This window comes from Rana temporaria, chromosome 8 (genome assembly GCF_905171775.1).
Source record: "Rana temporaria chromosome 8, aRanTem1.1, whole genome shotgun sequence".
NCBI lineage: Eukaryota > Metazoa > Chordata > Amphibia > Anura > Ranidae > Rana > Rana temporaria.
The window spans coordinates 99,323,514-99,348,002 of record NC_053496.1 but is presented as its reverse complement, the minus strand read 5'-3'; the positions used below and the strand labels follow the sequence as shown (position 1 = coordinate 99,348,002).

At 42.0% G+C, this 24,489-nt stretch overlaps 1 protein-coding gene across 2 annotated transcripts in view; it reads right to left on the bottom strand.

Annotated features, from left to right (window-relative positions):
- Positions 1-1,137: 1,137 nt before the first annotated feature.
- CUEDC2 (CUE domain containing 2) overlaps positions 1,138-24,489 on the bottom strand; it is a 43,981-nt gene continuing 20,629 nt past the window's right edge. The window contains exons 2-10 of one of the 2 annotated variants that reach the window (XR_005750856.1): positions 20,250-20,335; positions 12,841-12,984; positions 12,112-12,173; positions 10,065-10,177; positions 9,182-9,349; positions 5,066-5,118; positions 3,807-3,867; positions 3,391-3,484; positions 1,818-1,902 (exon numbers count right to left, since the gene is read on the bottom strand). Coding sequence is in view for 1 of the 2 variants with exons in the window: in XM_040362358.1 (XP_040218292.1) it covers positions 1,756-1,902; positions 3,807-3,867; positions 5,066-5,118; positions 9,182-9,349; positions 10,065-10,177; positions 12,112-12,173; positions 12,841-12,984; positions 20,250-20,323 (822 nt within the window). In the remaining variant the exon portion in view is untranslated. Of the gene's footprint in view, positions 1,903-3,390; positions 3,485-3,806; positions 3,868-5,065; positions 5,119-9,181; positions 9,350-10,064; positions 10,178-12,111; positions 12,174-12,840; positions 12,985-20,249; positions 20,336-24,489 lie in introns of both variants that reach the window. The other variant, XM_040362358.1, reaches the window with a different exon arrangement.

Below are 24,489 nucleotides of genomic sequence, written 5' to 3'. Positions count from 1 at the left end.
TGCAGATCTCGCACATGCTCAGTGCTGCACAAGCTTTGTAATAGGTTTCAGATCAGGTTTCAGCACCTGTACTGTCCAAGTCACATGATTCTTCGAGACTGGGGAGTGCACAGACTCCTGGAAAGTTACACCCACTACATTCCCAGGAGTCTGTGCGGTGTAGGTTAGGAAGCTTAAGCACCTAGGTGCAGGAAGAGGGAAGATTAACTATTCTGCCTAGCAACAACACTTTGAAGGCATCTAAAAAAAAAAAATTTTTTCTTAAAGGACTAATGACATTTTTTTAAAACTACTGATGTAATGTTATATTTATGGGTGGAACTCCACTTTAATTTCCTGTACGAAAACAAATAACAAAACAAACTGTCAAAACACATGCACATTGTGTGTGTGTGTATATTATATATATATATATATATATATATATATATATATATATATATATATATATATATATATATATATATATATATATATATACATATACATATATATACATATACATATATACACACACACACACACACATATACATACACATACACACACACACACACATTTTCCAACGGGATGAAAAAAAATTCTTGGTAGATGACATTAATGCATACAGTCACAGTGGGTGTTCTGTGGCATCAATGTATACTCTTGCTACAGCACAAGTATATATGATTGAACTGAATAGGGGAAAACCACTCAATTATTGTATAGCATTTGCATCTTAAAAGGGTAATTTATTTTTACAATTCTATGCATTTTGCTTATATCATCTTTGATGTAGCAGATGAAAAGTTGTCATGTCTGAGACCCGACAATTTAAAGGCCAATGGATAAGAGAACGAATTACAAATTGCATGAAACTTTTACAAAATGTGTTTGTTCTCTTATGATATTTAAATACAGGGTATTAAAAAAATCTTCTAATCATCCAGTCTATGTGCAGCCTCATGTAAGAGTATAAACAGTAAAATGCACATATGAAAACATATGGTACAGAGGGAGTGGTATGAAATATGGGAAAGAACTCCATACTTTATTTGTATACATCAGGGATATGCAATTAGCGGACCTCCAGCTGTTGCCAAACTCCAAGTCCCATGAGGCATAGCGAGACTCTGATAGCATCAAGCATGACACCCAGAGGCAGAGGCATGATGGGACTTGTAGTTTGGCAACAGCTGGAGATCTGCTAATTGCTTATCCCTGGTATACATGGTACTGTTACAGAACACATTTTCTATTGAAGGTTTCTGTATTTTATCTATGTTTTTCATATAAAACAGCCAACACTATAGCAATTCTTATCCAAAATACACAGAGTTTTGATCTTTGTTTTCATCCCGTGTGACAGTGCTGGCAGATGATAGACTTCACAACAGTACAGCACAGTTTCTAGGATGTTCCAGTTACACATGGCAAGAGTGAGAGCAGCAAAATGACACAAACACCAGAGTAAGCACAAAATAAAAATACTACAAATCATTGCAATACCTGCAAATAATAAATTGACTATATTAAAATAGATACATCTGTGGTATATTTACATACGTGTGCGGTTGTCACGCTTTCCCCCGATGTTATGTATTGCTTTTTTTGGGAAGAGAATATCCACGCCTCACACAGTGAACAGCGAATAATTAAAAAAAAATGCAACATACAGTGCAGTTCTCTGGTGCTTCCAGAACAGAGTTTTCTACCTATCCAGTGCACATAATTCAGGTAAGACGTAGCCAGAAAAGGTTGCAGTGACTTCAGCTGTCAGTGGAACTTGTACTTCCTAGCAGGTTTAAGATTTATGTAGGTTTTCTTCATCTCTTCGCTTTCAGGCTTCTTTTGATCTTTGTACCGTTCCCCCTTTGTGCTCACTACCTGATTGTCAATGTATCGAATCATTTTCTTTGGGGCCTAGAATTACAAAAGTAGAAAGAAGGCTGTTGCAAAATCTAGAATATGTAATGGGAAGGTTTATACCGGAAAACATTTGAACTTGAAAAGACAGAAAAAAGATTGAGGGTTAAAAAAAAGCCTGCTACTGAAATCACTGATGTCTGACAACACATGCCTCACTTTTTCTGACTTTGCAGCCGAACCAAGCAGACTGCTTTAGTCTGGATTCACACCTATGCAGTTTTAGCGCTTTTTGCAGATTTGCAGTACAGAACGTGTTCCATAGGAAACCATGTTAAATAGACTGTAGTGCAAATCTGCAAAATGTAAAAAGCACTAAAACTGCATAGGTGTGAATCCAGCCTTAGTGGCCAAAAGAGCAGTGACCTTGGATTGGTGGGGGATTAGCCATGAAGTCATGCCCTAGAAACAAACTGAATGAGTGCTATGATCTCATAAGTAAGAATTTTAAACCGGGATCTGCTGGGCCATAAAGAAGACCCCTCTGCTGCTAAAGGTTTGATGTGACACCTCATGGTGCCTAGTCTACAACTCCTAATCTAACCTGCTAATGTTTAGGGATATTTTGCTTTAGGCTCCATTCACACTTGTACCTGGAGATTAAGGGGTATTGCCTCAATAGAAAAGTTTGGCATGTAGGAGTGGGTACCCTCATCCTATAATTAGACAATGAAGGAAGGAGGATCGTTTGTCATGGTCTACTCTAAAATATTGCCCTATGATGCCAATAGTGTTGAGGACTATCTCGGTACCCAGGAAAATATTACCTGGAGTCGTGCAACTTGAGATGGGTGTGACTCGAATGAGACTTGTCCCTCTGTTGCATGTAAAAACACTCAAGTACGACTTTCACTAAAGGAGGACTAAATTAGTGCATGACCTACTTTGCAGTCACACATATATTAATGGTTATCATTGGAAAACATGGGGTATGACTTGCCATATGACTTTGATATCCCAAGTCACATGACAAGATGCACAAGTGTGAATAGCGTGTTAGAGTAGAACTAAGGTCAGAATTTTTTTTAAGATTGGATAGAGAAACGAATAGTTATAACCCCTGATATTTTTTATTTTTTTTTGCCATCTGTGTCCCATTGGGGAGATATCTCCGCACTTCCTGTCCCATAGCCTAAAGAGGAAGTGAGAGGAGATCCTTCAAAGTGAGGGAATCCCTTTTGATGACAACGATACAGAGGACAAAAAGAGGATGAATCTCACAGACAGCTATAATATCCTGACAAGTATTCTAATTTCTCTACACACTAAATAAATAAATTGCCTTTAGTTATACTGTAAAAAGTTTGTTACCTGTTTACGTGCTTTCGTTATCCGCTCTCTCCTCTGGCCCCCCCCACCCAGCTAGTGACCATGCCCGCCCTCCCATTGCTAAAGTGACTTTTACATTTTCATACAATCCTCTCTGTTTCCTAATGATAGGTGCCTCTGTGCGCATGCTTTATAAAAAGAAAATGCAGTCTTTACCTTATTTCAGAGTGTCACTTTGTCCTCACGTGACTGGCCGCACCTCTCCTCCCAACTGACGTCAGCGGGAGATTCTCGGCCCCTTCAGCTGTAGCTGTCAGATCGAAAGAGGGGAGAGACGGTCAGTCACGTGAGCGCCAAGAGGCTCTCTGAAATAAGGTATAGACTGCATTTTTTTTTATAACGCACACACACACAGGAACCTATCATTAGGAAACAGAGAGGACTGTATGAAGAGGACACAGTGGCTTAACAACCACTAAGTTACGGTAAGCATACCATGCAAGTGCACAGTACATGAGACCGGTACATGGTGGTGCAATCTCCTGCAAATATGCATACAGGTAAGTGCAAAATATACAGCAGGGATTACCCAAGGAAGATCTATGTTTCAGTTCAGAAAAGTATTCACATACCTCCTTTGGCATTAGTGGTCTGTGAGTCTTTTTATCTTCCTCATCGTCAACTAACATGTATCTGATGTAAAAAAAATAAAACAAAAAAACAAAAAAGTTAGTAGACTTTCTCTGCTGCTTTAGTTTACAAACAACAGTGAGACTCGCACCAAACAAAGCAAGGTACACCTTTCAAGGGTGAGTTACAAATGTTTAATGCAAAATATCAAAATTGCAAAGTAACTTATTTAGATATTACAGAGAAAATTGAATGCCATGAAAAACAAAATGTCAGCCTAGTACCAGAGAACTTAGCAATATCAAAAACAAGGGGAGGGAAAGCAGTTGTGAAGGTGCCACCAAAAAAACATAAGAAACAAAACAAAACAAAAGAAAACAAAAAAAAGAAACACACACACACACACACACACACACACACACACGTCCAGACAATAAAAAATCTAAAACTTGCTGACCAATTGAGAACCGCCCAAAGACATGAATATGATAAGTGTTGAACTAGATATTTATTGAGGAGAGCCCGAGGGCTTTCACACTGGAGCGGTGCGCTAGCAGGACCGCTCCAAATGTCCTGCTAGCAGCATCTTTGGAGCAGTGTGTTTACCGCTCCTCCCCATCGAGAGCAATGGGAAGCTGCTATATTAACCCTTTTTCGGCCACTAGTGGGGGTTAAAACTGCACCGCTAGCGGCCAAATACTGCTGCAATTCCGACGGTATAGTGCCACTATACCGTCAGCGCACCTCCCGCACCAGAAAGGGGCCTTACTGTATTTTACTAGATATTTACTGTACCTATAGGTAAACCTTATTATAGTTTACTCACACTTTATAAGTCCTTACATTCATTACATACAATTCAGGCTATAATTTACCATTAGAAAAGGCTCCAATAACCTCTAAATCTGAGAAAATATTGTAAATTCACTAGATACAGTTATCATTACGACGGTGACAATCTCTTCTTTCACATCACTGTACCTCAAGCTAAAAGTGAATGAACAAGTAAAGAAGGCAGTGGCCACAGGTAGGTAGGTTCCATGACTTTTGATTTTGGTTATATAACCAATAGACCAGTACAATAGGCTTTATGGACAATATGAGTAACCTTGAAAATATGTAAGCCTTTAGACTGTGTTCAGATACTGAATCTTCATCAATGCAGCTGTAAGTATTGTGTATTGAAGTATAACTGTCCTGGTATATTTGACCTGAGAATCACCAATAAAACATCAATTACCTGACAAGACTGAATACTTACTTCTGTAAAATAAAGTCTTTCAAGTCTTCCTTTTTGGGAGCCTTCTGTAATTCCTTATATTACAAAATCAAAAACAAATGGGTTAGACAGTGTAATACACAAACTATTATGATTAAGCCGTTCATAACTCCAGTGCAAAAGAACAGCTGCTTTATAAAAGGCAATAATTTAATTTAGTTTGTAAAATAAATTCTTTGTCCTCTGAAGGAAAGGAAGTCTGAAAAACTTTAGGTCATACTGCCACCTACAGGAGAATTAGACACCGTAAAAACAAACAAAAAACAAACATACTGTAGGCCAGCCCAGTATATAGCGCCTCCTGCTGCCTCAATTTTATAGCAAAGCAGTACTGAATGCAAGATCACAAACGCAGACTGGCGCAACCTGTATCCCTCAATGGACTCATAGAGAAGGATACATAGCAAGTCCAAAAACCCTGTTTTCCTTCTTGACCATTGAGGAACACCATTGACCATTGAGGAACACCAAAAAATAGTCTGAGCAGTGACAACACAGCAAACAACCACCAACAGGCCCAATGTAAACAAAAGGAACTGAGGACTGCCTGCAGCTCAAAGAGCAACCGGAAGGCCCTTATGCCCAAAGCTGGGACCAGATGAGCCAGAATTGTCCACCTAGCAGAACTTGGAGAATATGTGAACAGAAAACCAGGTGGCATTCTTCCAGTACTGGGCAAACAGTTGCCTGATGCTGAAAAACTCAAAAGGCGCTCATAGATCTAGTAAATTGAGACTTAATAGTAAAGAGAAACCTGATCCTTAAAGTGGATGTAAACTAGGGTGACCAGACATTCCCAGTTTCAGGGGACAGTCCCCAGATTGAGGACCAAGTGTGTCCCTGGTTTTGTCCCCAGATTGGATTTGAACAGGGGCTGAGGCAATTTCAAAGACAGTCAGTGCAGAATAAAAGAAAACAATCTGAATTACACCCCCCCCCCACTCCGCTGCTCCTACTACATTAGGAGGGTGTATATTTCCCCATTATCTGTGCCCCTTTCTGATGATCATGTGCAGGTCAGAGGGGAGGCAATATTTATTTTGGGTGTCCATTTAGCTCCCCTCGCACGTTGTTCTCCCTTGGCTCAGGTCCCGGCCAGCCATCTGTTTTATCTCCTTGCCTTCACTGGTGGAGTGATCTTCCTCCGCTACCCACCCAGTAGTAGCCATGGGCCCAAAGAGTGAGTCTTGACAGGCTGTGAGGTGGGCAGAGGTGGTGACGGGCAGAGAGTCGCTGATTGCCGCCATTACTAGTATAAAAAAAAAATATGTCCCCGGATTTCATTTAAAAAATCTGGTCACCTTAATGTAAACCCTCCATACACTCAGTGAAGTGAATAGCCTCAGATGATACACAGAGATTAACCAAATCTCCCTACATAGGTTTTATATGTATATCTGCTGTGTTCACATTTATATACTGTTTAGAAAGTTGAGATCGTGTTAGGAGATTTTCTCTTCCTGGTTAACACAGAGTGTGATGTCTGGGCATACAGCCAAGATAGCTAACATGGCTGATTGGAGGAAAGGCACACACCCCCTCTCATCATAGGCAGAGACTCTCAGAGCCGTTTTGTAATAGGAGCTGCTCTCTGCTAATCTATTTTAGCAACCTCCTTTGACAAAAGATTCAGGCTGCTTTTGTCTAAAAATATGTCAGGAGTTCTCAGGCTGATAACAGAGGAACCGTTCAGAAGAGAGCTATAAGACTTCGCTCGTTGAAAAGAGATAACAAAATACTGCAGATATATGTGCCCAGTTCAAATTTAATGAATCGCGTTTACATCCACTTTAAGACCATACGATTGAACAATAGTCTGTCTGAGCCATCTAGAAATTGTGGAATGAGAAACCAGGGTGCAGTTTTGGGGTCCATCCAAAATGACTAAAAGGGAATCAGTCTTCCTGTAAAAAAAACAATGGCTGAGAGATAGAAATGTACAGCTCAAAACACATCCAGACAACTAAGGCAAAAAGGAAGTCCTGGGCACCAAGATGTCCTTGTTCCTTTGCAAGAAAAGGCCAAGGGTCCAAACTCTTGCCACACGTAGGTGGTAGTTACAAAGAAAGCAACCCTGTGGGATAGAGAAGAGAGGAAAATATCTCTTATGGGTTTAAATGACAGCTTCTGAAGCACAGAGAGAAACAGATTCAGATGCCATGAAGTTATAGGGGAATGTACAAGTGACCTACACGGGAGACCCCTTTGCACAAAGGTCTTATTCAAAGAGTGAAAGGTCAACTGTCTCTGAAATAGAATGGAAAGAGCAGACGTGATCTTTGATGGTGCCAAGTTCGGCATTCGTGGATGTTTTATTCTACTTCACTACCTAAATGTGAGTTTTTTTTATTAAATTTATCCATTATATGGAGTCACGCTATGGTCTCTTTTTCGCTCTTCCTAATGCTCCTATGATACATTGAGCCTTGCCATTTGGACGTATGAGGATCAGATCACACTCTCACCTGTATAGCTGACACTCTGAGGGGGATACGAGTTCGGCACTCATGGATTTATGCCCACTGTCCTTTCATTCATGTGAGTGCATTTTCTCAAATCTTTACCTGTTTGAGGTACCCTCACAGTGTCACGCTATATGCATTGCATATATCTTCTCTTTTCCATGACACACATTGGCAGCCGAGAGCTGTCTTAGGAGTCAGGAGGAGGTGTTTTATCAGCCCACACATCCAGCTGCGATCAGCTTCTCTGTTAGCTGTTTGAACAAGCAGCCGTGAGGTGAGCTGCCAGCACACTCAAAGGTGTCATCACTGAAGATTTCATTTGTGCACATTGCATTTTTGGTGAAGGTGTTTGATCTAGACACTGTTCTGTGGAGGAATTACTGGACTGCTAGATTTGATCCTTATTTATGGACAGGACTTTATCACATGTGTGATTTTTGATAGTTTGGCACTTTTTTTCCCCCACTTATTTTATGCTAGTTTTGGTGTTTGTATATGTAGTAGTCATTTTACTATGTATTTTCACTGTTAAATCTTTACAGGATTATAGGTGTTTGTTCACTTTCATCTGTATTGTTTATTGTAGTATCATCAGATACCTTTTTTTTTCTCTCACTGTTTAGTTCACCCACGATCCCTTTATTTCGCATTCCCTTTTCACTTCCACCTTCCCATTCCCTCCCCCACAGCGCAGCTACCATACTTCACATTAAAAACAAAATGCATTCATTATATTTTCTGCATAAGAGACTTTAAAGCACTGCAGCCACGATCACTTCAATTCAAATGTGACATCATCTGCAGGGAAGAAGAACCCTTTGCACGCTAGGAAAGGGTGGCTTTTAGAAGGTGGGGGGGAAGGGGCCTCCACGATTCTCTTGGCACCATGTTACTCTAATTACGGGTATAATATGGTGTAAAAGGTGGAGTTAGCCTTTAAATCACATCTCATCTGTAGAGAAGTTATGTAGCACAATAATAATTATGACATTGTTATGGCACTGAAATGTTTTCTTTAACCGCCTTCCATCCTTACATATACTTTATAAAAGACGAAAAGTGTATACAATTTTTCAGGCAACGATCTTCCCATACTGTGCCCCCCAACCACTCCATTCCAGAACTGCTGTAAGTGATTGCATGGGAAAATGTGCACCCCCCCCCCCCCCCTCTGTGGCCAATGAAGCCAGAAGTGACAAGGATTTTGTCACTTCCTTTTTATCGTCTACCTGGCCAGAAAAGGCAGCTGATCAAACCGATCTGTGCTTGATCAGCTGCCTAGGAGGATAGTGGAGGGATCTCTCAATAAAGAGTACCTGTTGCTGCCCAAGCTATCACAAGGGATGGTGTTCATCCCTTGTGATAGCAAAAAAACACAATTGCATTCTAATTGCTGGGAAACATCCCGCTGTTAGAATACAATAGTGCAGCGGGAATAAATGCATTATGCAAAGAAAATTGCATAATGTATAGCTTGCCTAACCCTCTTGAACCGTTTTGTAACTCCCTCTCTTTATTTTGCAAAAGACTGCACAAACTGTTGGCATAATATAAATGCTGTATAATAGTAATTAGACTTGTTTCTACAGATCAAAAGCTGGTGTAGTAGTCTGTCACAGTTGGTAGGACTAACCTGTGTCTCAGAGGCATTGTCAAACTGCCCCTCGCTGTCAACTATAATATGAACTGCATCCTCGAGATTTCCTTTAGCCATAGAGAGAACGTTCTCAGCTTGGTGCAAACTGCAGCATGGAAACATTTCTAGCAGTACATCAACATTTTTCTTCAATTCACTTTTTTCCTGTAGAACATATAAAAGCGGAAAAAAATTGTTTGTTTCTATGGACACTTGTCAATTAAAACCAACAGAGGGAACAATTTTATTAGCCAAACAAACATTTCACTTGTTACTAATCCTTGGAACAATGGGGCATGCCCACCACATAAAAAATTATCCTTCTGGTATAACGCATGCACTCTGGAGGAAACAACAGATCTCCATGTAGAGCTCTGACTTTTATTCTATTAGATGGGCTTAGTGGTTTCTTCCACTTGGCACTGTACAGCAGTGGAGGCATTGAGTTACAAATACAGTCTACATTCTTGTTCTCAAGAAAGATTCTCCCACTCTCCCTTTCAGTGTAAAGCTGACCATACACTATTAGAATTTTGTTTGAAAATTCTCATCTTGAGAATATGCTCAATTTTCTAATTGTTAATGAGGTTAAATCAAACTTTAATTTTCTACCACAATGACAAGAATGCTAGAAGGTACATGATTCCAATATTTTTCCAGAATAAGCTAATTTCTAACAGTGAATGTGTTTTTTTATTGGCAAAGTCCATTCATTCAAAAATCGATTGTTAGAATGCAAAACCTGTATGATGCATACAAAAGCCTGTCAAAACAGGCAGTTATCCTTCCGAGTGTCCCCCAAACTTCAAATGCAGTAAAACAAACAAAACACTGGTGGCCAGCAAAGCCTGATTTATAAATGATACTTTGTTGAGAGTACCTGGGCCTCTGCGCCTTCCAATTGCACTTGTAATTTATTTTGAGGGGGTTCACTTCCATCAGATTCTGGAACTAAATCTGAAGTCTCCGATGATGGTTTAGGAGAAAAATGTTCTGAAAATAAATTATAAACAACTGTTATTGTCACATAAAATACACTAGGTCTGCAACTGCCATCAAACGTCAACCAACCTCTGATTTCCCCTACTACTACTGGACTCTTACTAGTGAGCAGGGAAGCTGTAGACCTGAACCAGGATATAGTCGAGTCCTGATCCTGGCTGAAAAACAAATCGAAATCCTTAGGCAGTGAAAACAGTTCACTTACACAGTATATGTATTTCAACTGTGCATTTAGCTGGCTTCCCAGAGTTCCTCTTAAAAGGATTAGTTGATCTTCACATACTTTTCCCATAAATGCCCCTTTGCATTGCAGTGTCTTTAATACACTAAAATTCTGTGCTCTGTTCTGCAAAGTAATGCTTACTTTTCAGCTGTTGCCATTATTGTCCTCCCTTCACTATCCTGCAGATAGCAAGATTTACCCAGCGTTGGATTCTCAGCCCTAGAAACTCATGAACAAACACTCCTGGCTTTGTTCCCTACCCTTGCAGGCACAGTCTGCTCTCTTCCACTACTGCAGAACATTAAGCTGCAAGAGAGAGAGTGTACTGCCCATGTGTGGGTAGGGAACAGAGCACAGCATTTTAATGTATTAAAAGACATGCATAGGGATGCTTTTGGGAAAATAATGCAAGAGAGAACTCACCCTATAAATAGTCATTTTGTTCTCCACTGCATAGTAAGCTTGCTAATTCAGCACCACATTTCTGCACTGCACATAACCTGATGAATAATTATCAGTATATGGAGGATAAAAAAAAATAAACAAATCCTTCAGAGAAATAGCAGCAACATTAAGAGTGGCCAAATCAACAATTTGGTACATTCTGAGGAAAGATCGCACTGCTGAGCTCAGCAACATAAAAAGGCCTGGACGTCCAAGGAAGACAACAGTGGCGGATGATCACAGAATCCTCTCTATGGTGAAGAAAAACCCATTTACAACATCCAGACGAGTGAAGGACACGCTCCAGTAGGTTGGCGTATCATTGTCAAACTATACAATCAGGGGAAGAGTTCACGAAAGCAAAAACAGAGGGTTAACCACAAGGTGCAAATCATTCATAAGCCTGAAGATTAGAAAAGTCACATTAGACTTTGCCAAAAAAAACATCTAAAAAAGCCAGACCAGTTCTGGAAAATAATTTTGTTGGACGAATGAAAGGAAGATTAATCTGTACCAGAATGACGGGAAGAAAAAAAGCGTAGAGAAGGCTTGGAACAGCTCATGATCCAAGGCAAACAACGTCATCTGTAAAACGTGGTGGAGGCAGTGTGATGGCATGGGCATGCATGGCTTCCAGTGGCACTGGGTCATTGGTGTTTATTGATTATGTGACAGAACACAGAAGCAGCCGGATTAATCCTGCAGTGTTTAGAGATACACTGTCAGCCCAGATTCAGCCAAATGCAGCAAAGTTGATTAGACAGCGCTTTACAGTACAGATGGACAATGATCCAAAACACTGCAAAAGCAACCGAGGATCTCAACCCAAATCAGCATGCATTTCACTTGCGGAAGGCAAAACTAAAAGGCAGAAAGACTCACAAAGAACTGAACACAGCTGCAGTTAACATTTATGATTACATTAATTTGTCCAATTACAGTTGAGCCCCTGAAAATGGGGGGGACGGGAAGGGACTGTGTATAAAAATAGCTGCAGTACCTACAGTTTTTGCTTGATATTTATGTTCAACCCCTTGAATTAAAGATGAAAGTCTGCACTTCAAAATAATTTTGATTGCTTCATTATAATTTTTATTCTGGTAGTATACAGAGCCAAAAAGTTAGAAAATTCTGCCAAATATATATATATATATATATATATATATATATATATATATATATATATATATATATATATATTCAATACATTTGCAGATAAAAAACAAAAAACAATAAAAAAGAAAACTTTCCCACATACCTTTATTACGTGCTTCACTTAGCCGCCCAGACAGTTCAAACATCATTTCATAAACTTTATCGCTGCAAAAGGTAGCAAGACATCATTACATGATTGCAAGTTTATTGAGAAAATGAGAGCTAATGAGATCAAATACACGATGTGTCATTGCTAAACCTCTGCTTCTGATAATTCTACATCCCTGTCTGTCATATTGATGCTTTGGCCTAAATACTTTGGAGTTACTAACGTACACTATATTGTCAAAAGTATTGAGACACCTGCCTTTACATGAACTTTAATGGCATCCCAGTCATAGTCTGTAGGGGGGAGTTGGCCCATCCTTTTCAGCTATAATAGCTTCAACTCTTTTGGGAAGGCTCCAAAAGTAGCTCCCTAGCACTGTGTGTAGAGACTTATATTTTTGAAAAGAGCTGGCAGGATTAAAAGCCCTCTAAGGATGTTTGTGCCATCTGTGTCCCATTGTGGAGAATTTACTTTGTCCCTTAAACACAACAAGATGTAAGCAGAAACCTTTCTGAAATAAGGGAAAGCCCTTCTTAAGACAATTGTCACTGTAACAAATGTCCTTAATACAAAATTTCCCTATTCCCTTCTAGGAGGTCTCCAGGACACATACAACAATGAATCCTGACAGTCTTTAACCCTTCCCTACCGAACACAAAATGTTCTTTCTTTGGCTTAAGATACAGTGTAAGAAATGTATAAAGTACTGCTTTGTATACATACCTCCCAATTTCTGCGAAACCAGGAATGTAGCCCTCCAACATTTCTATAAATGTTTCCATCTCAAAATCCTCTTCTGTGGACTCTTGTGATCCCAGCTCTTCTAACAACCCGGTTACATATGAGAAGAAGACTTCATCCATAGAACTATGGAGATGAGCAAAAATCATTAATCCTGTACAGAAACAAAAGCTGATCCCCGGAACCATCTGCTGAATAAACCATCATCTTTCAAAAATTTGATTTGTGCTTTTGAATATGGCCACTTTAATCAGAAGCTTTTGAGACAGGAATTTAACCAGTTAAGCCCCGGACCAATATGCAGCCTAAAGACCCAAGGTGTTTTTACAGTTCGGGACTGCGTCGCTTTAACAGACAATTGCGCGGTCGTGCGACGTGGCTCCCAAACAAAATTGGCGTCCTTTTTCCCCCCACAAATAGAGCTTTCTTTTGGTGGTATTTGATCACATCTGCGGTTTTTAGTTTTTGCGCTATAAACAAAAATAGAGCGACAATTTTGAAAAAAATGCAATATTTTTTACTTTTTGCTGTAATAAATATCCCCCAAAAACATATATAAAAACATTTTTTTTCCTCAGTTTAGGCCGATACGTATTCTACCTATTTTTAGTAAAAAAAAATCGAAATAAGCGTTTATCGATTGGTTTGCGCAAAATTTATAGTGTTTACAAAATAGGGGATAGTTTTATTGCATTTTTATTAATTTTTTTTTTTTACTACTACTAATGGCGGCGATCAGCAATTTTTTTCGTGACTGGCGGACACTTCGGACAATTTTGACACATTTTTGGGACCATTGTCATTTTCACAGCAAAAAATGCATTTAAATTGCATTCTTTATTGTGAAAATGACAGTTGCAGTTTGGGAGTTAACCACAGGTGGCGCTGTAGGAGTTAGGATGCACCTAGTATGTGTTTACAACTGTAGGGGGGTGTGGCTGTAGGAATGACATCGATCGTGTCTTCCCTATAAAGGGAATGACGCGATCGATGCGCCGCCATAGTGAAGCACGGGGAAGCCGTGTTTACATACGGCTCTCCCCGTTCTTCAGCTCCGGGGAGCGATCGCGATGGAGCGGCTATAAACAAATAGCCGCGCCGTGGTCCCGGATCGCTCCCCGAGCGGACCCGACCTCCGCATGTAGCGGGGGGGGGGGTCCCGATCGGACCCCCCACCCGCTAATAGGCAAGGACGTACGTGTACGCCCATGTGCCTGTACGTGCCATATTGTGGACGTATATGTACATGCGGGGGTCGGGAACTGGTTAACTGTGACAGATCCCCTTTAAACAGCTAAAATGGTGACAAACAGTTTTTCCCACTGTTATTTAATCCAAAATGCACCGTTGTATTTACCTAGTCTAAAGGGTTAAAATGTGGCTGCGGTCAAAACCATAATTCTATATAGATAGTAAATGCACACACTAAGATGCTTAGGGCGCCGCTTGAGCTGGGGAAAACACAGATGGGTGCCTAGACTACAAACAATCATCTTTCACTTAAACCGAAAGAACCTCTGGTGAGGAGGAAAAAAAAAACAAAAAGGATCAAGACATGTAGGTAGTGTCCTTATGTCCCCTGATGCCAGGAAAAAAAAACAGGCTGGAGAAATGCCACTACAGCACACCGCTTACTTTATTTGACATTCTTGTCGATGTCGAAAACTGTTGAGAAACATTATGATTCAGTATTCGGTGAACCTCATCATTCAGCTTTGGAACCATAACAAGGTTTGAGAATTTATTATTATTTTTTTTAACTGCCATAAATCACCTCAACCAAGGTGATCGAGAGCCTGCAGTAGCAACAAGCCTTGGATCCATAAAAACACCTAAAAGCCTGAAAATGTGGAGGAGAATTCCTGGAAATTCAACTTGCAACCATGAGAAATTGTACAAGGGACCCATATGTCAGGTAATAGCCATTGTCATGGTTCTGCAAATGCTTGTAAACGTTCTCCCATCCACACAGGGTACCTCCTGCATAGCAAGGGAGACTTGGCATCCAGCATTTCAGTAAAAAAATTGTACGATAGTGGACGGGCACAGTCCTAAGTGCAAAAATTGCTAAACTGAACCTATAGCTGCACGATTTATCGTTAAAAAAAGTGGGGATCTCGATTTAACTCCCTCCTATAGGTCACCAGAGGTGATTGGACACTGGCACAACCAATGAGAACAAGTTCCCCTCCATATAACTCCTCCCATACAGAAAGTACCTTAGTTTTTTCGCCAGTGTCTAAGAGGCTGGACGCGATTAGGATGTGCTAAAGGAAGCCCTGCCATAGAGGCCCCTGGGGCAAAAGAGCTATACTTCGGGTCCATCCAAGACACTTAAGTTATTACGCCAAAACTGGATGGTATCCGGGCCTCGCGCAACGAGGTGTCACCTGTAATGTCTCTCTTTGGAGGACTGGGCTCTAGGGTCGCTTTTTAAAACCGCTAAAAGTCCTGGCCAGTCCAGTCTTTTACAAGGCCCAGGGAATAGGCATCCTTTAAGTAGGAACCCATATCCCTGAAGGTTGGCACACATGCCCGCCGTGATGGGTGAAGATTGGTTTTGTCTGATTTTCAGCAACCCTGCGGCGGGAATAAGGTAAGCAGGAAAAAAGTGCTAAGCATATATCTTAAATACTTTTTCCTTTGAGTGGGTGTCTTCTCTATTACCGCCACTAGAGGGAGTAAAGAGTGGAGTTTTACTCACCAAGCTCCAGTACAGTGTCATTCCAATGTGTTCAGGCAGGCAGAAGTGTACATAAAGCCTCTCAAACCTGCAGCTCTCCCCTGACCGGGGACACAGCAGCTTACAGGGCACGCAAGGTCTCTATGTGGTTGGTTATTCAGCACCCCCAAAAGAGGACACCCACTTGGCATGAAACTGATTAGTTGCATACTGTATGTAGATTGCTTAACTAGCACAGGAGTATATGCATTAGACAGTACCTTGGCTTTTTTGCTTAGTAATATGTCTTCCCAGAGGAAAAATTTGGGGACTAAAAAAGACAAAAAAGCATAGCCACCTGAGACGAGAGCCTCTAGCCGGGCCCGATTGGTACTTTCCTCTCCGGTAATATATGATGCACCTGTACAGGATGAGCCATTGTCTTCATCAGGAGTAACAGCCTCTCCTATGGTGCCTGGCTCTGCATATGTCACTGAGGACACTTTGGCAGTAGCCCTAAACAATTTAGAAGGAAGAATCGCTACGTTAATTGCAAAGTCCTCGCAAAAGAAAAAAAAAAGCGAAGCAGAGCTCCTTCCGTTTCAGACCTCCTTTCAGAAAGGTCCGAGGATGAGGAGGACATAGCACCATCAGAGGATAAGGATGAGTCGTCAGAAGGATCTGGGATTTCAGAAGAACCTTTTTCCGCTTCCCAGATTCTTAAATTGCAGGTGCAATATTATACTGAAACAGTACGCTCTGCATTCAAGTTACCTCTTTCGAAGTTAACCGACTCACCTGTCTCCTACCTGGGTTCATTAAAATCCCCACAGACTGCATGCTCCTTTCCGGTTCATCTATTATTGGAGAATCCGATTTACGCAGACTGGAAGCATCCAGATAAGCGTTTGTCTCCTCCTAGGAAGTTTGAAGTTCTTTATCCCATGGAGGAGAAGTTACCAAGAAGTGGAGTCTGCCTTCAGTGGATGCGGCCATTTCTTGTGTGAATAAAAGCTTAACCTGTCCGGTGGAAAATGCCCAGGTATTTAAAGATCCTTCTGAGAAAAAGTTGGAATCGTTACTGAAGTCTTCCTTTCTCCTGGCGTGTGCAGTCACCCAACCCGCCGTGGCAGCAGTGGGTAGGTGTCAGGTGTTAAAGGATCAGGTGAAACGGGCTGAAAGATCTGCCACTGGAGCAGGTCAAACTTTGGGAAAATATGCCTAGGGCCCTATGTTTCACAGTGGATGCCATTAGAGATTTTATTCAACAAGCATCTCATCTCGCCTTACGCTCCAGCTGGTGCATATGCGCAGAATTCTTTGGCTAAAGCACTGGTCAGCGGAAGCCCCATGCAAAAAACTTTTGACCAGTTTTCCCTTCCATAGTGGATGCCTCTTTGAGGATGATTTGGAAAAGTATATTCAAAAGATATCAAGCGGTAAGACTACTCTATTGCCGGAGAAGAAGAAAAGCAAGCGTCCTTGTTTTAAGCTTTCTCTCTCCCCAGCTCCCGGAACATCTGCCTCCAGGCAGTGGCGACGGCATTCTCAGACAGCCTTAAAGGCTAAAAGACCAAGGCAAGGCCCAGAAAAACAGGAAGCAGTGGGGGCAAAGAGCTAACAAGCAAAGCCCCAAATCTTCCTCATGAAGAGGTGCCCCCATTCGGCCGAGTGGGGGGACGGATTCGGCAGTTTTCAGCAGCTTGGCAGACAGAGATCCAGGACAAGTGGGTAGTTTCTGCTGTATCCCTGGGGTACAAGCTGGAATTTCGAGAGACCCCACCTTATCGTTCCGAAGTTCAAGAGTCTCCAAAGATCCAGTAAAGAGAGAATCCTTGTTCCGAGGTTTGGATCATTTGCTGTCTCAGGGGGTAATCAAGTAAGTCCCCCTAAAAGAGCAAGGTGCAGGGTTTTATTAAAACCTCGTTGTGGTTCCAAAACCAAATGGAGACGTCAGACCCATTCTGGACCTAAAGGCTCTAAACCAGTCTCTGAACAGTCGACCTTTCCGAATGGAAACCATTTGGTCCGTGGTCGCCACCTTACAAGGCGGGGAGTATTTGCTGTCTATAGACATCAAGGACACCTATTTACATGTGCCTATTTATCCCACTAAGGTTCGCGGTAGAACATCGCTACTTCCAGTTTGTGGCTCTGCCTTTTGGTTTGGCCACCGCACCCCAGGTATTTACAAAAGTTCTGGCCCCACTGTTGGCAAACTTGAGAGCACAGGGTATAACAGTGACAGCCTATCTAGACGATCTACTTGTGATAGATCAGTCAGTGGCAGGTTTAGATCACGCGGTGCTCAATACAGTAAGATACCTGGAGCATTTAGGATGGATCACAAACCTACAAAAATCCTCTCTACAAGCCCTAAGAAGGGTAGTATTTGGGAATGATCATATATACAGCCCAAAGCAGAGTATCCTTGCCAGACTCAAAGATCAAGTCCCTAAGAGAATTGATCCACAAGGTCAGGGGGCGAAGAAGGGACCATCAAGTCACCTATGCATGAGGCTATTAGGGAAGATGGAGGCCTCCTTCGAGGTTGTTCCTTACGCCCAGTTTCATTCGAGACTACTGCAGGGTGGTATTCAAGCTGCCTGAAACAGGAGAAGCCAAGCTCTGGATTTACCCATGCGCCTGTTTTCACAGGTGCACCAAAGCTTCAGTTGGTGATTAAAGACCAAGAACTTGCGGAAAGGAAGGTCATTTCTCCCAGTCACCTGGAAGGTGGTGTCAACGGATGCCAGCCTGTTGGGCTGGGGAGCAGTATTAGAAGAAGCTTCAGCCCAAGGTACCTGGGCCAAAACCGAAGAGAGCCTGCCCATCAACATACTGGAGATTCGGGCAGTATACTTAGCCCTCAGAACCTGGACACACAGGTTACAGGGCCACCCAGTTTGGAATCAATCCGACAATGCTACTGCAGTAGCTTATATCAATCACCAAGGGGGCACCCGTAGTAGGGATGCTCAGAAGGAGGTGAATCGGATTTTGACATGGGCAGAAAAACATGTTTCTTGTCTTTCTGCAATCTTCATTCCAGGGGTAGAAAACTGGCAAACGGATTATCAAAGTCAACAGCAGCTGTCACCAGGAGAGTGGTCTCTCCACCCCGATGGCTTTTCAGGCAATATGCCAGAGATGGGGGACCCCGGATGTAGACCTACTAGCTTACAGGCTCAACAGAAAGTTGGACAACTTTGCATCCAGGACAAGAGATCTGCTGGCCTACGGAACAGATGCTCTGACAATTCCATGGAAATCAGTTCTCACTGATCTATGCTTTCCCCATGATCCCTCTGTTACAGAGATTGCTGGGCAGGATCAATAAGGAGGGAATACCAGTACTCCTAATGACCCCAAAGTGGAGATCATAAAGATGATGGTAGGAAGACCTTGGGTGCTTCCACTACGTCACGACCTGCTATCACAGGGTCCAGTGTTCCACCCTTCCTTACAAAAGCTAAATTTGACAGTCGTCGCTACCAATTCCAGTTTAGGCCTTTTTGCCCTTGTTAGGCGATCCAATGGTTGGTCGTCCTTAAGAGGCCGGAGTCTATTTATATAGTTTAATTTTTATTCCTGGCTTACACTCTCTTTCTTGGATCCCTCATTATTATTTCACTTACCTTCATCTCACGATTATCGTGAGACTCTACACTTCACATAGTAGTGGGGTGCACATTTTATTCACTACCCCAGAGGTTTATTATTTGCTTTCACAGATTGCTGTTTATAGTTTGCATTTGTACCATGCAATTTCCATGTGCAGAAAATTGCACTTTGCATTTTAGTGCATTTAGGAGTCAATGGTACCCCTTCACGTTTTCTGTGCAGCACCTCATTTTGTGCGCAGCTGCTTGTTTCCCTCACATCTTCCCCACCACATCCATGTCCCCCTTCACATATCACCCCACACAGTATTACCCCCCTTCACATATCCCCCCACACAGTATTGCCCCATCACATATCCCCCCCACACAGTATTACCCCCCCTTCACATTTCCCCCAACACAGTATTACCCCCCTTCACATATCACCCCTGATCTTATTATGAACGGATCCTGCAGAAAGATTGGCGAGTGCCCATGTAGTCTACTAGTACACATTTACTAGGCGTGCACCATTTTTATGAGGTTCGTGGCTGCCTAAGTAAAGCAGCATGGTGGTGGCCATATTTTTGGTTTGAACACTGATCGAATAATTATTGCTATTATTATTTAGGATTTATATAGGTTCAAGAGTTTTCACAGCGCCTTACAACATTAGGCCACTAAGTGAAAACCTCATGTCCGCTCTTCTCCAATGCTCCCCATCAGTGTACAAAGTGCAGCCTGTATTTATGATAGAAATAACAGATATCTTTTACTACCAAAAGCCATCTTGAAAAACAAAGCGCCTGTGTAAGCAAGCTCTGCTATATGTAGAGTTTTGATGAGGAACACAGTAGCTGATATTCCTCTAAAAAATACTAATTGGATGGATGTGCCTGGCTTTAACGTATTTTGGGTCAAGGATTTGGAAGAAATCTGCAGCAGAGTAAAGTCTGAACCTTCGATTAGCATATTTTCTCTTGACCAGTGAGGACAGAAAGCAATAAAACCAGAGAACTAGCATTTTCCTTAGAGTTCAGAATGCCAGCATACATACATCCTACAGTATATATTGGTTTGATGAAAAAGTAAGCATTTGCATCAAAAAGATGTCAGACTGAACATACCTGAGATCAGCATCTGGGATATGGGACTGTATAAAACTTGATAGCGTAACTCTAATTATCTTTTCCAGTGACATGTCCAATTATTCCTAGAAACAAATAGGACAAGACTTGAAAAATGAAGTCCATACTGTTTTTCCAACCTGCTAATGTTATGAAGACTTACAGCAGATAAGCAACAAATATAGCTCTTTACACTAGAATTTTCTCCTTAGAAACCGTCAGATTCTAAATAAAGCAACTTTTGATTCTGAGAAATGGGGAATTCAGCATAAATAAAGAACCAGGCATAGAAACTTACAAACTGAATTATATGTTAAGCACAATATAAATTAGCAATGACATTCAAAAAAAGGGGACAAAATCCTCAGCTTGTAAAGAATGGCAAGGTTGGGTTACAGTTTTTTTTCCACTGGAATATCAGCATTACATTTCATCATCTCATGAATTAACAACAAAATAGTGAACAGGAGTACATTTCTTATACAATTTTCAGCACTGACACTGTATATGATATAATGGCACAAATCTACCTCAAGAAAAAAAATCATCACACCTAAAATACATATTATACTATGTAAATCACTCAGTCCAGTCTTAACCCCTAAATAATAATGCTAGACTTTTACCCGATTCCAACCTGTAAACCTAACCCTTGACCCAACCCCAAAAGGGCATTGCAAAACCAGGTCCTGAAGTGCTAAAAACAGTGCTTTTTTTCTATACAAGCTCGTTTTTACACAGATGGACAAATCAGTGTCTCCGCAATTGAGTTTGGGAAACAATGCCTAATGCCGCGTACACACGATCATTTTTCGGCATGAAAAAAACGTTGTTTTTTAAAAATGTCATATAAAATGATCGTGTTTGGGCTTCACATCATTTTTCGGGTTCTGAAAAAAGACAAATTTTTTTTTCGAACATGCTGCATTTTTTAACAACGTTTTAAACAATGTCGTTTTTCGGGTTGTAAAAAATTATCGCATGTGGGCTAAAACTATGTTAAAAACCTGCGAATGTTCAGAAGCAAGTTATGAGACAAGAACGCTCGTTCTGGTAAAACTACCGTTCATAATGGAGTAAGCACATTCATCACGCTGTAACAGACAGAAAAGCGCAAATCGTCTTTTACTAACACGGAATCAGCAAAAGCAGCCCCAAGGGTGGCGTCATCCGCATGGAACTTCCCCTTTATAGTGCCGTCGTACGTGTTGTACGTCACCGCCCTTTGCTAGAGCATTTTTTTAAAACGATGGTGTGTGGGCAACGTCGTTTTAATGATGAAAAACTTTGTTTTTTCAACATGCCGAAATTTTTTTTTTTTCATGCCGTGTGTACGCGGCATAAGGCCCCAGAGTGCATACGAGGCCTTCCAAATACATTTGGTAATATAGTGTATATATTTGACCTCTATTTTATAAGAGATCTGCAGCATAAAAAATAGTAAACGTCACATCCATGGTCAGCAAAAATCTTCCAGCACCATCATGAATAGCCAGAAGCAATATCTCCTCCCCCTACTAGAGCGTTGGGGCTTTGGCCCGAGATTCATGGGGGTGATACAAGCTCTCTATTTCAACCCCAAGGCCCAAATCCGAATCCAAGGGTACCATTCTTCCACAATAGACATAGCTAGGGGTACCAGACAGGGATGCCCTCTCTCCTCAATAATTTTTGCAATGGCAATTGAAACCCTGGCGATAGCCATCTGACAGAACCCTGACATTCCGGGTGTATCATGTGGAGATCAAACTCATAAATGTGGGCTCTTTGCCGATGATTTACTATTATTTCTAACCTCTCCCATTACTTCCTTATCAAACCTCTACAGGGTAATTTCAGAATTCTCTAAAATCTCTGGGCTTCAGGTTAATTATGCCAAATCACAAGCCTTGAACGTGTCCCTCCCACATTCCACAGTATTCCTCCTCCAACAGTCATTCAAATTTGAATGGTGTCCCTCATCCATCAAATATCTAAGGATTTCCTTAACAGCGCGTACAGAATCCCTTTACACAAACAATTATCCTCCCCTATACCGAAAACTTACAGCAGACATGAATAACTGGGCCAAATTTGAACTTTCCTGGCAGAATTAACTCTATAAAGATGACCTTGCTTCTTATGGGCCGTACAGACGACCGAACATGTCTGCTGAAACTGGTCCGCGGACCAGTTTCAGCAGACATGTTCGGTCGTGTGTAGGCCCGAGTGTGCAGGATTCCAGCAAACATTTGCCCGCCGGGCCTTTTCCCAGCAGGCAAATATTTAAGGACTTGTTTTAAAACAGTCCGCTGGACATGTTCGGTCGTCTGTACAGACCTACCGTACATGTCCGAGCGCCCGCCATCCCTCGCATGCGTCAAATGACTTTGACGCATGCGTGGAAGCATTTAACTGGCAGGGCCGCCCACGTCGCCGCGTCATCGTTGCGGACACGCCCCGCGTATTGTTTACGTGCGGATTTCTGTACGATGGTTAGTACAGCCATCGTACAGAAATCCCCGGGCAGACATGTACGGTGAAAACGGTCCGGCGGACCGGTTTCATCATACATGTTTGCCCGTGTGTACGCGGCCTTAGAATCATATCTATTTCGCTCCCTTCCCATCTCCATCAGAAAAGACCGGTTGCAGCCTTTACAAAGCAAAATACTCAAATTCATCTGGGGCAAGTCAGGTTACAGAATCCCCCAAAACACTCTATATAACCATAGGAAAAGAGGGGGGCTGGGATTACCGCATCTATATAAGTACTTCTTAGCCGCCAGACTGGCTCAACTATCCGTAGTTTACTACAAACTTGATAAACCGGACTGGGTCCACATAGAGAAACAGGCTGTCCCCCATCTTTCCCTAGACTACTTACTTTGGTGCCCCCAAAAGAGAAGACCACCCATTTTGTCCCCCTCCCTCTCTCAATCTTACGCCCTTTGGGATAGAATCCGTCACCTTCCAGCCCTGGTTTCGAAGGGGCAACCTCTAGCCAATATATTTCAAAACCCAAATTTTCCACCTCGAATGGACAGTGGGGCCTTCAGTTGGTGGTTGGACAGGGGCCTGTACCGCATAGGACACTATTTCACAGCCAAGGGCCCTCTTACCCTAGACCACTGTTTAACCAAATTGGATCTCCCTGACACTGAAAAATTCAGATTCAGACAGATATCACAATTCCTACACACTCTATGGACGGAGAGACCTCTACCTCCCAAATTCACAGATTACGAGCTCTGGTGCGGGCAGGCCATGGGACAAAGGGGAGGGATATCTGTCATCTACTCTTCACTCACTCGCCCGACTGAGAAGTCTTCCTACATGATGGCATGGGAGGCCGATCTCCAACTTGAATGGGACCTGGAGACCTGGCATGCGGCTGGCTTTGATTAATTTCAGGGTGTCTTAAATACTTCCTTGATGGAAGCAAACTTAAAAGTTCTCATGAGGTGGTACATGACTCCTGCCAGACTTGCGGCCATCTACTCATCATCAGATCCCAATTGTTTTAGAGGATGCCAACTCCTGGGTTCGATGGTGCATGCCTGGTGGGAATGTCCCAGAATTAGACCAGTCTGGAAGAAAATTTTTAACCTCATCTACAGTCACTGAATGCTCGGTCCCCAGGTCAGCATCTGTTGCTGTCCTAAACGCTTGGATTCCGGGTATATCCAAGCCCAATCAGAAGCTGATCCGATTTATGCTCCTCGGGGCTAAAATTACCATCGCTAGGGCTTGGAAACAACCCAAGGTTTCCATTAAAGCGGTAAACCACAAGATTTCGTGGATCAAGATGCAGGAAAAGCTGGCCAGCATCCTATCTAACACGAAACAAAAATTTGAAGCCGTGTGGGAACCATGGGCGTCCCACTGTGGTATATCTCTGGCTACTGGGGTACACCCTGTGCACTCTGCATCCTTCAGCTCTAGTTAGTCACATGCTCGCTTTCTTTTTCTCTTCCCCCCACCTCTCTTTCTCTTTTCTACCTCTTATTCTTTTAAGATAGTTGTATGACTTGAGGGCAATGTTTTATATTCGGTTTTTTATAAAAAAAAATATTTGGCAACACTATAGGCCTAATTGAATTCGTAAGTATGAGCTAGAAGTGCACTGAAGTCAAATTCGAACCCACTAATTTTCTTACAAATGCTTTTATTGGAGGGTGCTGATTGGGGGGGGGGGCCTGGCTGGTGCACAGAATGATCCCATTAGGGGTGCCCGGGACAGGTAGGACTCCCCTGAGCGA